This window comes from Ctenopharyngodon idella, chromosome 5, assembly GCF_019924925.1.
Source record: "Ctenopharyngodon idella isolate HZGC_01 chromosome 5, HZGC01, whole genome shotgun sequence".
In the NCBI taxonomy this organism is placed as follows: domain Eukaryota; kingdom Metazoa; phylum Chordata; class Actinopteri; order Cypriniformes; family Xenocyprididae; genus Ctenopharyngodon; species Ctenopharyngodon idella.
The window spans coordinates 3837330-3853781 of NC_067224.1; the positions used below are offsets into that span (position 1 = coordinate 3837330).

At 35.0% G+C, this 16452-nt stretch overlaps 1 protein-coding gene across 3 annotated transcripts in view; it reads right to left on the reverse strand.

The window, feature by feature from the left end:
- The window catches only part of LOC127513509 (voltage-gated potassium channel subunit beta-3), a 47606-nt gene that overhangs the window by 7402 nt on the left and 23752 nt on the right, over nt 1-16452 (reverse strand). For 2 of the 3 annotated variants that reach the window (XM_051895354.1, XM_051895353.1), the window contains exons 2-10: nt 12901-12944; nt 12300-12337; nt 9958-10037; nt 5973-6017; nt 4979-5023; nt 4669-4712; nt 4514-4600; nt 4329-4414; nt 2035-2155 (exon numbers count right to left, since the gene is read on the reverse strand). In XM_051895354.1, the coding sequence (XP_051751314.1) occupies nt 2035-2155; nt 4329-4414; nt 4514-4600; nt 4669-4712; nt 4979-5023; nt 5973-6017; nt 9958-10037; nt 12300-12337; nt 12901-12944 (590 nt within the window). Of the gene's footprint in view, nt 1-2034; nt 2156-4328; nt 4601-4668; nt 4713-4978; nt 5024-5972; nt 6018-9957; nt 10038-12299; nt 12338-12900; nt 12945-16452 lie in introns of all 3 variants that reach the window. The other variant, XM_051895352.1, reaches the window with a different exon arrangement.

The following is a 16452-nucleotide window of genomic DNA, read 5'->3' on the forward strand; positions in this document are numbered from 1 at the left end:
ATTTGTAGCATAAAACATTTTAAAAACATCAAAAAATTTCATTATATTGTGGTAGACGCTTCACCAGTGAGCTCATAATAGTGTGAAAAACACTTTTAGTAGGTTTTCCCTATCTGTTCATATCTGCACTAATATACAGTAGAGTGATCAGTCACATGACATCTACGGCCCATGGCACTTTGCATACTTACAAAACATTACAACTGCCATTTGGTTTAATGGCACATGTTTTGGTTTAATAACACATTTGGTTTAATGACAGACATTTGAAAGTAATTATATTGCTGCTACATGTTAAAGTAAAGATAAGACAGCATACATGTGATGTGTTAACCAAGCATTCATGTCTGCATAGGGAATGTATCTGGCTTTACACATTAGATTAATGCATATGCTTGTGAAAAATATGGTGCTTAATAGTACTAAATGTGCACTTAGTGTATTTCAATTTTTAAAAGTATATTTTAAAAAAAACTGTACTTGCAGGTCATATAATATTAATGAAATAAAAGGCTACTTCACTGTACTTAAAGAGAGTACACCTTCATGACTGTTTCTTACTCTTAGGTAGCTACACTTTAAAAAACTGCACTTTGTAATAATGTAAAATTAAATTTTTTACTTTAAAGTACATTTTAAATCATTGTTTTTAGAATGTTCAAGCTTTAAATAAGTACACTCATTTGATGTGTTGACTGACATTCTAAAGTATATGTAAAGTACTTGATTATAATTGTAGATAATGTAGTATTCAATATTACATGTACTAAATTGACATTAAAGTCTATTTTAGCTTACCATAAATGCTTGTCAGTACATTCAGCAGTACACTTTAACCATATTTCAAAGTCAATAGTAGTAATTATGAAAGTAATTTGAAATTATATAGATGTTCTTAAGTCCTACTTAAGTTGGTCAAAAAATGCATTTAATTGCAGTTAACATGCAATTAAAGGGATAGTTCACCCAAAAATGAAAATTATCCCATGATTTACTCACCCTCAAGCCATCCTAGGTGTATACGACTTTCTTCGTTCAGACGAACACAATCAGAGAAATATTTAAAAATATTCTGGCTCTTTCAAGCTTTATAAGGCGGCATGAGATTTTGAAGCCCAAAAAAATTTATCCATCTATTATAAAAAATAATCCATACGGATCCAGGAGGTTAATAAAGGCCTTCTAAAGTGAAGAGATGCATTTTTGTAAAAAAAAATATCCTTATTTAAAACTTTATAAATTCAAATAACTAGCTTCTGGCAGACGACCATACGCATACTGCCAAGTCGACTTGTGCCAAATGAGTAACCCGTGACGTGATGTATGACGCAGGATGTAGGACTATTTTAAGCTTAGACATGATTTAAACAAATAGGTCTGGGCAACAAACTGAAGCTCTTCTTCTCTTATATTGAAATCCTCTGACATTTCTCTTTAAAAATTCTCGCTTTAGACTTCTAACTTGTGGCCGTTGTTTTGTTTTGCTCTATCCTCTGTGCGTCCATGTTCGTCATTACATCATGCGTCGACTCGGGTTATAGGTCACTCTTCCGCCGCAAACCGATGTGTACGGCTGTCTGCCAGGAGCTAGTTATTATAGTTAATAAAGTTTTAAATATGGATATTTTTCTTACAAAAACCCATCGCCTCGCTTCAGAAGGCCTGGAGCCGTATGGATTATTTTTATGATGGATGAATGCGTTTTTTTGTAGTTGTTTTTTTGGCTTTAAAATGTGGCCCCCAATTCACTACCATTATAAACCTAGGAAGAGCCAGGATATTTTTAAATATATCTCCGATTGTCTGAAAGAAGAAAGTCATATACACCTACTGTAGGACGGCTTAAGGGTGAGTAAATCATGGGATCATTTTCATTTTTGGGTGAACTAACCCTTTAAGCGTCTGAAAACATTACATTCAGTTCGCACTTAAGTATATTCTTTTAACATATATTATTTCAATCCCCCTTTAAAAGTATGGGTAGGGGTAATGTCCTAATTGTGTTTAATTTTAAGGTAACTTTTGTGGACTGACCGATCTTGTGGTAGAGCTCTGGCAGCTGCACCTCGACTTTATCCCTCTGGAAATAGTGATACTCGGCCTGCTCACATACCGGTGGGATTAAGTTAAACTGCCTCGCTACAGAGTACGCCTCCTGAACACACAAACACACACATAGTAGACAAGAAAAGGTTAAATTGTCCATTCTTTGGCTGAAATGTTAACAACCAGCATTGTATACAGCAGTGTTGAGGAGTAACTAAAGCGACACTACAAATTTAAAGGTACGTTATGTAGCTTTTTTTGTTCAAAATTAACAAAATTTAAATAATACCTGAGTACATCATCAATCCTTATTCCAAAATATGTTTTTGTCTTACCCTGATTCACTATGATAAGCCTATTATAAGTGTTTATATTTTATATTTTTCGCAGAAATTGCATACATGCGTCACTCGCCTGTGCGTGTCTCGTCATATCTGTAAATAGAGAAAAGTTGCTCCGGCTACTTTAACGCATGTCTGGTGTGGGAGTGGCAGAGGTTAGTTGTCACAACAAGCGAGAAAGGTTGACATGGAGCCAATAAATCTCCAACCTCTGGAGAATCACCCATATTAAAGATAACACCGAACAGAGGAAAGTCTGCTGGTTAAAAAGAGGACACGACAGAGCTTGTAATAAAACAAGAATCAACATTAGCTTGGCTTTTCGGAGATGGTGAGAACTGAGGGATTTGAAATGTTGTAAAAAGCGAAGAGGAGATGGTGTATTACTCAACAGGTGAGTAAGGTATTTTATTGAACAGATAAATTGTCATATGTAGCTCTCTAACAGAGATCATTGTAAAGCATTATCTATTGTGAAGACATTTCATTATGGTTGTTGTAGCGCTGTGCTGGAATTTATTTTCAAGGAAGTATCGTGTCTATTAATGGGTAAAGCTACAGTAATGTATTCAGCTAGTCAGCTTGAGATCCTTTCCATCTAAACTGGTTAAATCTCTTAAAGGATTAGTTCACTTCAGAATGAAAATTTCCTGATAATTTACTCACCCCCATGTCATCCAAGATGTTTATGTCTTTCTTTCTTCATTCGAAAAGAAATTAAGGTTTTTGAGGAAAACATTCCAGGATTTTTCTCCATATAGTGGACTTCACTGGGGTTCAACGGGTTGAAGGTACAAACTGCAGTTTCAGGAATAAGGGTCTTATCTAGCAAAACAATTCACCATTTTCTTAAAAAAAAAAAAAAAATTATATACTTTTTAACCACATACGCTCTGCGATGCGCCATGCATTATGTAATCACGTTGGAAAGGAAGTACCGCGGTAGGGTGAAAAACTTTCATTTTCTGCTCCAGCTTCAAAATCATCCGACATCGTTGTTTTACCTTCTTTTGTAAAGGAAGTTTGACTTAGTCTTTGAACGATTGCTTTGTAAACACTTGATCTGTACTTTGAAGCTGCACTGAAACTGCAATTTAGACCTTCAGCCCATTGGTAGCCAGTGAAGTCCACTATATGGAGAAAAATCCTGGAATGTTTTCCTCAAAAACCTTAATTTCTTTTCGACTGAAGAAAGAAAGATATAAAAATCTTGGATGACATGGGGGTGAGTAAATTATCAGGACATTTTAATTCAGAAGTGAACTAATCCTTTAAGTCTAGTAGTGAATGTTTTATGAGCAGCAGGATAACCATATTCATCCGCACAGTCACGCAGAGCCGAAGCACAACCAAAACAATGTTCTTCCGCAAAATGCATGCAGTTCTGTTTTTTAACCGCTAGAGGGCCAAAAATTACATAGTGTACCTTTAATAACATTTTTAAATCGTGTGATTGTAGTTCATTTAGAAGTGTAGCACAACCAAATGTTACATTGCTGTTAATAATTCAACACATTCTCCAACATTGTTTTTTCATATGTAGCATTTGAAAGTCCAATTGACCCAGTATATTATATTCAGACAGTGAATGGATCTTCTTATTCATAGTGGAATTTGTAGCCAAATGTAATCATCATATGTTTATATATAAATATGTTTGTTCAAGTTGCAGATGCATTTAAAATAATTGAGAAACACAGAAATAAAACTCTAAATGATTATATTGCTGGATAGTTTTACATTTAAAAAGCAATTATGCCCTTAGGTTTTGGTAGCTTGTAGTGTAACAAGCTTTCTCAAAGGAGGAGCTTGACTATAGTTGAACTATAGTTGCCCATCACTACACTTATGTCATAACAATGGTAAATGTGTCATATTATGACGAACAGATGGTGTGCTTATGGAATGAACTTTGGTATATTGAGGGACGACAGATCCTACCATGATCTCCATAGCGCTCCAGCGTGACGTGCCCCAGTACATGGCCATACCCTGGTTTATAACAAATGTCATCGCACGTACTACCTCTGAAAGAACAAACACACAACAGTGCTCGTGATAAGCGATATAGCATAAATTATTCATTGGTAACACATGCCATGAAAGATGTAAAAGCAATGATAGACCTTCCATAGGGCTGTTGACATCGTTTCGGTTGGCAAAGACAATATCCACATAATCCAGCTGTAGTCTAGACAGAGAGCCTCTGAGACCTGTAGATACATCACCATCACTGTCTGTGCGCTTAATTATCATCATCATAATGGAGGCAGCACTTTACCTTCTATGATGTGTTTTCTAGACAGGCCTCTCTCTGTCTCTGCCCTGAGGATTATGAATGCAGATGTCAGAGAGGAGAAGATATGGAGTCAGAAACCGACTCAAGATGAATATATTCACTGATATATATAATGTATTTGCTGATCACATGAGATTTGTATGTGGATATTTTGAGACTTCACTAACAGATTTTGATTCACAAATAAATTTAAGTTCTTTCAACTGCACAGTTACATTTGTAAATGACATTTTGTTTATATATTCATTTTGACACTATGAATATATGCTTGTAGAACTGAACAGATACTCACTGTCCTCCCCAGTAGATCTTAGTCGTTACTACATAACTGGACCGTCTGAAACAGATTTTTTTGGGGGGAAATGGTGGTTATTATAGTGAGGACAAGCCTAATCCTGTCCTATAAGTTTGCTCCACTGATTCCAGATAACATCCACATCCAGGGCTTGACATTAACTTTTTTGCTCACCAGCCACTGTGGCTAGTGGTTTTCCCAAAGTTAGTAGCCACTCAACATTTTCACTGGCCACAGTTGTGACATTGATGGAAAAACTGCCATATAGATATTTTTAATTTAATCTCATAATTTGGCAGCAGGTATATTAGGCTGCTGTCACTTTAGGACCTGACGCACAGATCCATTATACTTTTACACATGCGTTTTCTTTCTCAACTGTTTACGTTCACTTAAAACATCACTTGACTGGCATTTTGACATTATTTTGTGTGTATTTGACTGTTTAATCACAATAAGCAGCGAAAAAGAACTCAATTTAGTACTGAGAGGCGGCTTTATGTGCGCTCACTTTGGGTGTGAGCACAAAATCTGCGGGAATGAGCAAAATTATGCGCAATACACGCAATCCGACGAAATTCAAGCCCTATACCACCAACAATATTCATCTGGAGAAAAAAAAAGAGTCTCAGATATTACAGTATCGATATGTATTTGATATTTTTGACAACACTACATTGCACTTAGTTTATCACTTCAGAAGTCTTTTTAAAAGACTACAATTGAAAAATGTATTATATTATATATAAAATTCAACCCAACAAAGTGGCTAGTAGGAGAGACTGCGTTACACATCACTGCTGAAGTACACCCGCATTTGGCTGGGTGTTAATGTCAAGCCCTGCCCACATTTACTCTGAACTCAACCTGACAAAACCCAAAGCAAAGAAATAAATACAAGATATAATGTAAAAACTTAACTTAATTCATGCAAACTGATTTGCCACAAAATTCATCCAAAATGAGAGGCATAAGAATAAAAACAGGTCACCTCCAGCCTTTCTTCTTAATGATATTCCCTAGAGTGATTTCAGCCCTGCAGAAAAAAGGACACAAAATCTGAAAATCAATTATATATTATTATTATTATTATTATTTCTACACTGGGAAAAAAGAAGATTTCATTAGCCTCAATCTCAGTCTTATTTTTCAGAAGAAACATTTTACCTGATAACCAACAATGCCTAAATATATTACATATATATTACATAAACGTATTACAATATATATATTACAGTAGTCATATACATTTTTAAAAGCATTTTTATATTATATTATATTATATTATATTACATACATTTATTTATTACTCTCCATACATTTTTTCAGTATATTAATTCGCATTTATACTCTATGTAAGGAAAAAGAGAAGAAAAGGAGAAAAAGAAACAAATGATAGATCGGCAACAACATGACAGCAAGAACAAGAGGAGAGTGCTGAAGAGAATGTGCATATAGAAACAGAGACTGAGAGCGAAATATTCGTAAATGCCTCGTGGCAAAACAAGCCATGAGCAGTTGAGCACACATTTATCAGGTGCCTCGGCTCTCCGCACGCATTCAAACAAGCGCTCTTTAACTGAGTCTGTGCTCTCAATGTTTAGTAGTGCTGTTTGCTAAGACAAGCATCACTACTACTGTTTCTTATCCTTTGGGTTAAGGATGTGAACATACCAAACTCTATTAAACTTTAGCATGTAACTTGTATCACATTGTTTGTGTATGGGCATGATGATATTCAAAAATATATAGTTTTTATTTCAATAAAACATATGAAATGTTTTGAAAGGTTCTAACATGAAATAAGAAGTAAGGGTAACCGGTAAACCTTGTGATTACCCTTGTGAAAAAGTGTGCTCTTTTGTAGTGAGTGTGCACTTAAAATCTTATAAGCATATTAAAAAAGAAAAACTCTATTTGCTGATAATATAATAATAATGAAATAAAAGGCCACTTAAGTGTACTTATAAAGAGAGTAAACTTTCATGACTATCATTTAAAAAGTGCACTTTGTAATAATGTTAAATTAAAAGTTTTCATGTACATTTTAAATCATTATGTTTTAATACTCTTTTGTCGTGATTTTAAGTGCACTTATTTTTATGTGTTCACTAACATACTTAAGCACATGTACTGTACCTGATTGTAATTATAACTTTGTTGTGTTTTAAATATACTAATGTACTACAATTGTGTAATAAAAAATAATTTAAATACATGACATACACATTTTAATAGAAATTATATTAAAGTATATTTTAGTTTACCGTAAATGCTTGTCAGTACATTCGGCAGCACGCTTTATATTTCAAAGACAACAGAAGTAATTATGAAATTACATATAAAGATATACTTAAACCCTACTTAAGTGGGTCAAAAAAGCACTCTAAAGTTCAGCTAAATGCATTTAATATAAATTTAATCAAATAAATTTTCAATGAATTTCAATTACCATGCAATTAAGGGTCCAAAAACATGACATTCAGTTCACACTTAAGTATAATCTTAAGTATATTATTTCTGTAATAAGTACTTTTTTTTAAAGTATGAAAAACGGTACTTTTTTCACAAGGGAAATAAAAGCTTCTAAAAAGTATGGCTACAGGTAAACCGATGACCTTGTGATTAGAGAGGAGGATTGGAGGATTCTATCCAGGTTTCATTCATTATTTACAGAACTAATGTCTGAAATCAAATGGTGCCTTACAGGAGCGAGGTTAATTCCATTACAGCTCAAGTTGTGAGGAAAATTCAATAGATTCTTTTTTTTAAAAAAAACCTTTCATGTCAGCACATTTATGAAATTAGCTGATGTGAAAACAGAAGTGACTATGTGTGACCATGTAAGTCCTAATGTAGGTCACCAGAGCTGTATGCCAGCCAGATGCCCGCTGTATGACTTTGGAAGCGTGAAATGGAAAGACATGCTTCTTCAAGTGTAGTGACCCTGCATTTAAAAGTGACCTGGCTACTGGCTACTAGTGATTCATTTTTCAGCACTGACTATTTTAAAATTATTTCTTAAATAGATTAAAAAATGATTCAATCATTAAAGGGGTATTTCACCACTGGCAAAATGGGCTTTCAATAAAACTTGGCTGCCTATGCAGTAGAAAGACGTAAAAAAAAAAAGTGAAATTGATGCAACCTCACTAGAGAAAACAAAGAAAAAAGGCAATTGTTTTCCTGTTTGCCAAATAGGAAGGAAAACGTCAACACCCATAATGCACAGGGCATGTTACCATCCAAGGCCACTCCCAGGGTACATTTACACGACAACGATGTGCTAAAAAACCAAAATGTTTTTTCTTTGTACAGATGACAGTGTTATGAAAACTATCCCAGTTCACACGGATCAGCGAAAACGACTAAAAACGCTGTATTACTCATGCCAGACAAGTAGTTGGCAAGCTCACATCGTAAAGAAAGACTACATGCGTTGTGCATGCCGTCACCATTTTCACAGATTGTGTTTTTGCAGTTTATATGGAGGCGATAACGGTATCTTTTTTAAAAACCCGTTTTCAGACACAATGAAATACAGAAGTATCTAACCAGAAGCAAATAGCAATAGCTATAAGTATAAATACATATACATATATAAAAGTATTATATAATTCATGCTAAAGTGCATTTAAGATGCAGATGAAAATGCATTAGGGAAATTGTATATTGTGTAAATGGTCAACATTGGTTAATATTTCACAATTTTTAATCAGTGTATGGATTTTTAAATATTCAATAGGTAATAAAAGCTGCATGCATAATAAAAAATAGTTTTAGATGGAGTACAGCATGTCACACTGCAGGACATGTGGTGATTCATGTAATCTACGCATGCAGCTCCCAATGATGATGAGCGTGTTCGTATAATCCCTCCAATCACAAAGATCTACTAACAGCTGTTCAGTTCACAGCCCCTTTATTTCAAACTAACTAGGCTATACCGCATTCGATCAGCGCCGTCCAATCCTGCTGCTGGAGGGCCTCCTTCCTGCAGTGTTTAGCTCCGGTCTGCTCCAACACACCTGTTTAACTGGGACTGGAGCTAAACTCTGCTGGCAGGAGGCTCCCTCACCGGGATCAGGATTGGAAAGCCCTGCACTACACCACAGATCTCAACACTCAATTCTGTTTAGCCAGAAAGAGATGAAAAGAGAAATATCCAATCTCTTGGACACTTTAGCATACTTTTACAAAGAGTATATGGAAATAATAATACTTAAGAATAAGAATATACTTAAGTGCAAACAAAATGTAACGTTTGGACACCAAATTGCATGTTAATTGCAATTAAATGAAAAGGTATTATAATTAAAATGTATATTAAATGCAGTTAGATGAACTTTAGACTGACCCACTTAAGTAGGACTTATAGTAAGTACATCTTTATATGTCATTTCATAATTACTTCTATTGTCTTGATACAATATGGTTAAAGTGTAGAATGTACTGACAAGCATTTACGATAAACTAAAATATACTTTAATGTCATTTCTGTATGTCATTTACTTAAATATATTTGTAATTATGCATTTGTAATAATGGAAATTGCAATTTAGTCTATTTAAAATATATTAAATATAATATTGAATAAGACACTACAGTTAAATTTATAATCAAGTACTTTACATGTGCTTTAGTATGTGCTTTAAAGCACGAAATGTGTTAAAACATGATTTAAAATGTACTTTAAAGTAATTTTTCAGTATTACAAAGTGTACTTAAGACACAGTCATGAAAGTGTACTCTCTTTAAGTACACATAGTGGCCTTTCATTTAATTAATATTATATCACAGCATCTACGAGTACAAAAAAAAAGTATATACTAAGTGCACTAAGTACACTAAGTGCACATTCAATACAATTAAACACTTCAGAAATGTATTGGTAGGAGCGAAATCTACACCTGTGGTCCAGTAAATGACAGGAAACAGCAGGAATCTTTTATCCAATACATTGGTGGGAATCGTACCTGCCTGAAGCATACACTTCTGCTGTGTCGAACAGATTCACTCCATTCTCATAGGCCATCGTCATCAGACTCTCTGCCATCTACAGAAAAAACATCCACACACAAATACATGCATAAGATGTCAAAGATCTGGTCATTTAAATAGATGAAAATATAAAGATGTTTCCGTTATCACAGAAAAATGATTTAAACTCGTGCAGACTAGTAGCTATGTTCATGTTTGCTCACAAGTTGAAAGATTTATAACTTTGCACAGACATGGTAAGCGTTTGCATCGATTTGTCGATCCCTGTGCAATGCTGTGCCCCATAGTGAGTGTGATCCTGCAAAGTTGTGGTAACACTTTAATTTAAGGTGACGAACTACATGTACTTACTATTGTAATAACAGTAAATTATGCATAATTACAAGTAACTAACCCTAAACCAAACCCTAACTCTAACCGTAACTCTATAGTAAGTAGATGTATTTAATTAATACTACTCAGGTCGTATCTGAGTGAGTACAATGTAACTGCGTCAGCTTAAAATAAAGTGTAACCAAAGTTATTTTTCTGCTTTGTTTTTACACACTGTCAGACAACTTGAAATAATTTTCTGTGGTAATCAGCTGATGCTGTCAATACAGTGTAAGTTGTATTATACAGTACACAGAACATTCCTTTAAAGGCTTAAAGGGATATTTCACCCAAAAATTTAAATTCTGTCATCATTTACTCACACTCATGCCGTTCGAAAAACCTGTATGACTTAGAATGTTGGTAACTAGACAGTTTTGGTTACCATTGATTTCAATTGTATGGACAAAAAAAACAAGACGTTTTTCATATTATCTTCTTTTATGTTCCACAGTAGAAAAAAAAAGTCATACAGATTTAGAATGACATGAGAGAGAGTACATAATGACAGAATCTTTATTTTTTTTAAGTGTGTAAATTACACTGCAGAAAGACAATGGAGGTAGTAGAGCTGCACGATTATGGATGAGAATCATTTTTTTTTTTTTTTTTAAATAGAGATCACGATTCTCCCACGACTCTGAAGAGAAGTAAATATAGGGCCTAATTTACGCGAGGTTCTGACAAAATGTTATTTGCTGTGGTCTATTTAAAAATATATGTAATTTATTTGAATTAACAATTTTAAAAAAAAATCAGTTTGAATGAATGATTCAATGACTCACTCATAAAAACTTCACTTTTTTCATTACTGGATGAATCAGTGTTTTTGAATGAATTTCTTGAATGAATGATTGAGTGACAAATACGTTTTTTTTTAACAGTCACTTGTCGCCACCTACTGGCGCAAAAATGTAATTGATACAATCTACCATAGACATCAGTGCTTATATCCAAACTATAAGGGCTTTCACACCAAATAGTTCTAGGAACTAGCCACTAGGATAGTTCCCCGAGAACTAATTTATACCCCGGGCCATGTTCCTGGTTGCATTCGCACTGGAAATAGGAGCTCTGAAGCGGCCGACAGCGGCGTCTTTAAGCGCGGCATTTACAAACGCTAAAAAAACAGTGAAACGACGATGCCGTGATCGGAGCTGTGTTTGTTGTGTGTCGTGGGTTTCGTGATAACGGAGATGGAATGTAAATGCATAATTTATGTGACTGAAAGAGTAAAAAGTGGGTCTAAGAGATGAAATCTCCTATGACAACTTTCAGCATTACATATCATCGAGGCAGAGAAAAGCTACGCTGTTATCGCTGTTTTCCATGTTCATGAAGTAAATATGTTTACACGGCTTTTTAAAAATGCCGGGTGCCAGTGTTTGACGTGCGCTTGACCAATCGACGTACACTTAGGTCACTGACAGTTCCTATAGTGCTGGTTTAGACCCTACTCTGAAGTAGGAGCTAATTTAGTTCCCCCAAAAGGAGTTCCTAGAACTAAAATCGTTCCTAGTTCCTGCGGTGCGAACACGCCAAAATCCAGGTACTTCAGCCAATAGTTCTAGAAACTGAAAAGGTTCCTCTAATGCGAAAGCCCCTTATATCTTTTATCCCAGTACTTCTGTGATAATTGCATAGTTCTGGCATGAAACTCTAGATGGCGCATGATTTGGTAGCAATCATGTCATTATCTAAATAGCACAGCTGATTGGTTGTTGTTGCATCATCGGCCAATGAGCTGCGGCTCAACATTCAAACAAATACGGTAGTGTTTGCTGTTGCAGCACGCATTCAGAAACCCTCCACCTTCCCCAGCTCCACCTGTATAGATCTGCTATGGGGTTAATCGTGATTGCGATCTCTTAAATATTAATTGTGCAGCTCTAGGAGGTAATCATGAGAGGTAATGTAGAATTTATCCATGAACATTACAGTTCACCTCATCAGAGATCTGAGATCCAAATGTCACCCAGGTGCCTGTGAACAGAAAGAGAGTGTGCAAGACAGAAGGATGAAGAAATTAGAAGGGCATACAGGAGAACGGGTGTATTGATAAAGTTGCAATTTAGTATGTAATATCAAATAACACACTGCAGTAAAAATTATAGTACTTAAAAGTACTTAACGTGTGTTAACACATCAAAATAAGTTACTTCTTTAAAACATGACAAAAGATTATTAAACATAATGATTTAAAATGTACTTTTTATTTTCACATTATTACAAAGTGCACTTTAAGAGTGTTAAGAAACATAGTCATGGAGGTATACTCTCTTTAAGTGACTTTTTAAGTACACTTAAGTGGCCTTTTATTTAATTAATATTATATTATCTGCAAGTCCAGTTTTTAAAAAATACACTTTTAAGATTTGAAGTACACTACAAGTGCACATTCAACACAATTAAGCACACCTTTTCACAAGAATAAGCTAGGCTAAATTAACGTATGTTAACATGGAAAAAATAGACACTTCAGCTTTAAATAAATAACTGACTCTCCAGTCTTAGACAGAGATGACTGAAGCTCTCTGGATACTCACCAAGTCCCAAGCAAGAAACACGTAGACCTGACTTTCCAAGGTTTCTGAAAGAGAAGGTGAGACAGAGAAAGAATATTTAGTACTCTGTTTTTTATATATGCACTGGCAACAATCCTTAGTTTCTTTCTTCTACTCATCCATATTAGGAATCACCTACCAAAAATACCTGATACAATAACAGTTATGATATGAAAAAGCTGTTCTGTATACTGTATGTAGGAAACAGACAGAGCACAATAGAAAACGAACACAATCCCAGGGAACGTCCCCCTAACTTTAGCTAACATTCTGGCAAGGTTCTCTCAAAGTTATGAGCAAACGTTCTTCCAGTAGTGTTAACAGAACGTTTAAAGAAATAAACAGAACGCTCAAAGTTATATGGTCTTTAATAACATTATCAAAACATTCACACAAAAATGATACCAGAAAGTTTTTCTGAAACTACTATATCTATACTATATTTATGGATGTCAACTTTTCATCTTAACATCAGATTGCATATATTGGCTAATGGATATGAAGCTGTGTTCAAAACCATTGTAAAACAGCCAATGAAAAGAGTTGAAAGCTAGAGGAGTGCCCTTGGCTGCTTTAATTACAGATGCATGAACACCAGTTGAAGATCAGCTATGTGTTACCCGTGCCTGCTTTTCATTTGAGCCGCTGCTCACTTATGTGTCCGATATAAACGGAGAGACAGAAAGAGACAGATTGTCAGTGTGTTTAGATCCAGGCAGCTGAACCACGCTTTCTCTTCTCCACATCTATTTTTGTTTGCCCGGCCAGTCTATTTATAGAAATGTTGCAACTGTGCATTTGTTTGTGTCCAGTGTGTGTGTGTGTGTGGAATGGACTATTCATTATATTGATACTGACATATTACCAGCCAAGACTGTGAGGAATAACTAAATTAATAGCATGAATCATTAATTTGATCTAAAAAAGCAGAGGAAAAAGGCATATCTATTCATCACATGAGAGGAATGGTTGAGAGAAAAAACTGCAAAGCTCTTTCTCGCTGACACAAATATTTTCACTTTCTCTGTCATCCTTCATTTTTATCTTTCTCCATCCTTTCCTCTTTTCCACAGCGCTGCATTAGAGTGCTGAATCACACACACACACATCGTTATGAATGTATATTATGAGAAGCCGCAGGGAAGTAAACACGAATCATGCGCTGAATATTCACAGTCGATGCTGCATGTTTACATGCACGCATACACATACATATATACACACGCACACACACTCACATTTGGTACCTATAATGTAGGGAACACGAGGACCACACACACACACTTGTTTTTCTATCATGGTGGGGACTTTCCATTAAATTTTCTAGCCCTAGATGTAAACCTCATAAAAACCTTTTTGTAATATTATTAGTTAATAATATTATGTAGAATAAGAATCTGTTAAAAATTCAGCTATTATTTACTCTCCCTCATGTCGTTTCAAAACTCTATGCCATTATGCATGACGTATTGATGAACGTAGAAGCTCAGAGGATACAGCAAAACAAATCACCGCTTAGTTTTTAAAGAGAAATGTTGGAGGATTTCAGCATAAGAGAAGAGGAGCTTGAGTTTATTGCCCAGCCCTATTTGTTTAAACCGCGAGAGGCGTCTAAGCTTACGATACTCCTACATCCTGCATCATACATCGGGTCAGAGGTCTAGACTCGAGTTATTATAGTTCATAAAGTTTTAAATATGGATATTTTTCTTACAAAAACCGCTTCAGAAGGCCTTTATTAACCCCTGGAGTCGTATGGATTAATTTTATGATGGATGGATGCGCTTTTTTGGGCTTCAGAATCTTGAGCCCCATTCACTCCCATTATAAAGCTTGGAAGAGCAGGAATATTTTTTAATATAACTCTGATTGTGTTCATCTGAAAGAAGATAGTCATATACACCTAGGATGGCTTGAGGGTGAGTAAACCATGGGATAATTTTCATTTTTGGGTGAACTAACCCTTCAAATGTCAGTTTGTTCCTTAAACAAACTATTGAGAAGACTTTGAACCCCCCATTCAGTGTAAGGAAAAGAGTGATTATGTACCATTCGAAAGGTTGGGATTAATAGGATTTGTTTGTTTGTTTTGTTTTTGAAATAAATTAATATTTTATTCAGCAAGAATGCATTAAATTAATCAATATATACAAAAGATTTCTATTTCAAATAAATGCTGTTCTTTTAAAATCCCTATTCAGCAAAGAACCCTGAAAAAAATGTATCTTTCCACAAAAATATGAAGCAGCACAACTGTTCACAACATTGATAATAATCAGAAATGTTTCTTGAGCAGCAAATCATCATATTAGAATGATTTCTGAAGGATCATGTGACACTGAAGACTGGAGTAATGATGCTGAAAATTCAGCTTTGATCACAGGAATAAATTACATTTTAAAATGTATTCACTTAGAAAACATTTACTTTAAATTGTAATAATATCTGTAACAATATTACTGGGTCATCCCATGTCGAATCAACCAGAGAACCCCAGCCCAAATTTTTGATTTTGTTAATATTTTTTCTGTAGAAAGACAAACATAAATAGTGAAAATATTAAATGTCACAGATGTACATTTACAGAGTAGTCCACTATTTTTAGAGGGGGGTCAAAATGACAATTTTCACCTGAGATCTGGAGCCAAAATAGAGGGGTGTAAAAATGACTTTAGACAGATGGAAGCATCATTATTTTATTCTTACACAGAGATTGGTAGGTCTACTAGTAAAATCTGTTGACTTTAGCAATCTTTGTTTCATTACATGCCAACAGTGACAGTTCAAAAATGGCAAAAAGCACTTCTTGTGTTTTTATTTTTGCCTCAAGTTTGCATGCCTAAAGAACAAATAATGTTGATTTTGGTTGATCTGACACGGAATCAAAATAAATTTGATCAAATAAATGCACATATAAGAGACTTCCTTTAAAAACATTCAAAAATCGTACCAACCCCAAACCACTGAGCAGTAGTGTTCAATGACAGAATTTTTATTTCTAGGTGAACTAATCTTTTAAGCGGTTTTCTGTTTCCGCACCAGCCAACAGGAGGTCATTTCAAGTTCTACTAACAATATTGGCAAAACCCGACCACCCCACCCACACATGATTCAAATACTGTACATACTGCAACACAAATGTACACGTCGACAGATGCTGGCTCTTGCACTGTGAGCGAGACAAGTCATATCTCTCCCATGAGTTCTAATATTTCTAATATCTCCTAACAGCAGTAGCGACAAAACAACTGTACGTTTCGTTTATAACTTGGTTTGTGTTTCTTCAGCATCATTCTAGGCATCATGCTGCAAATAGGTTTATATTAAACCACTTCCTGATTGGTTGTGGCTGTGTTATGTGAAGTAGCATTTCACTTTCAGAGTGGAAAGACAAATAACATGTCGCCTGGTCATCATCAGTGAAAGCTTTTTATTGTCTTTATTTGTTAGGTAAAGACTTTTAGAAGTCATGCACCCTCTATATCGCTTTCTTTTCTCTCTCTCTCTTATGAACACAAGCTTTTTCTGTGAAAG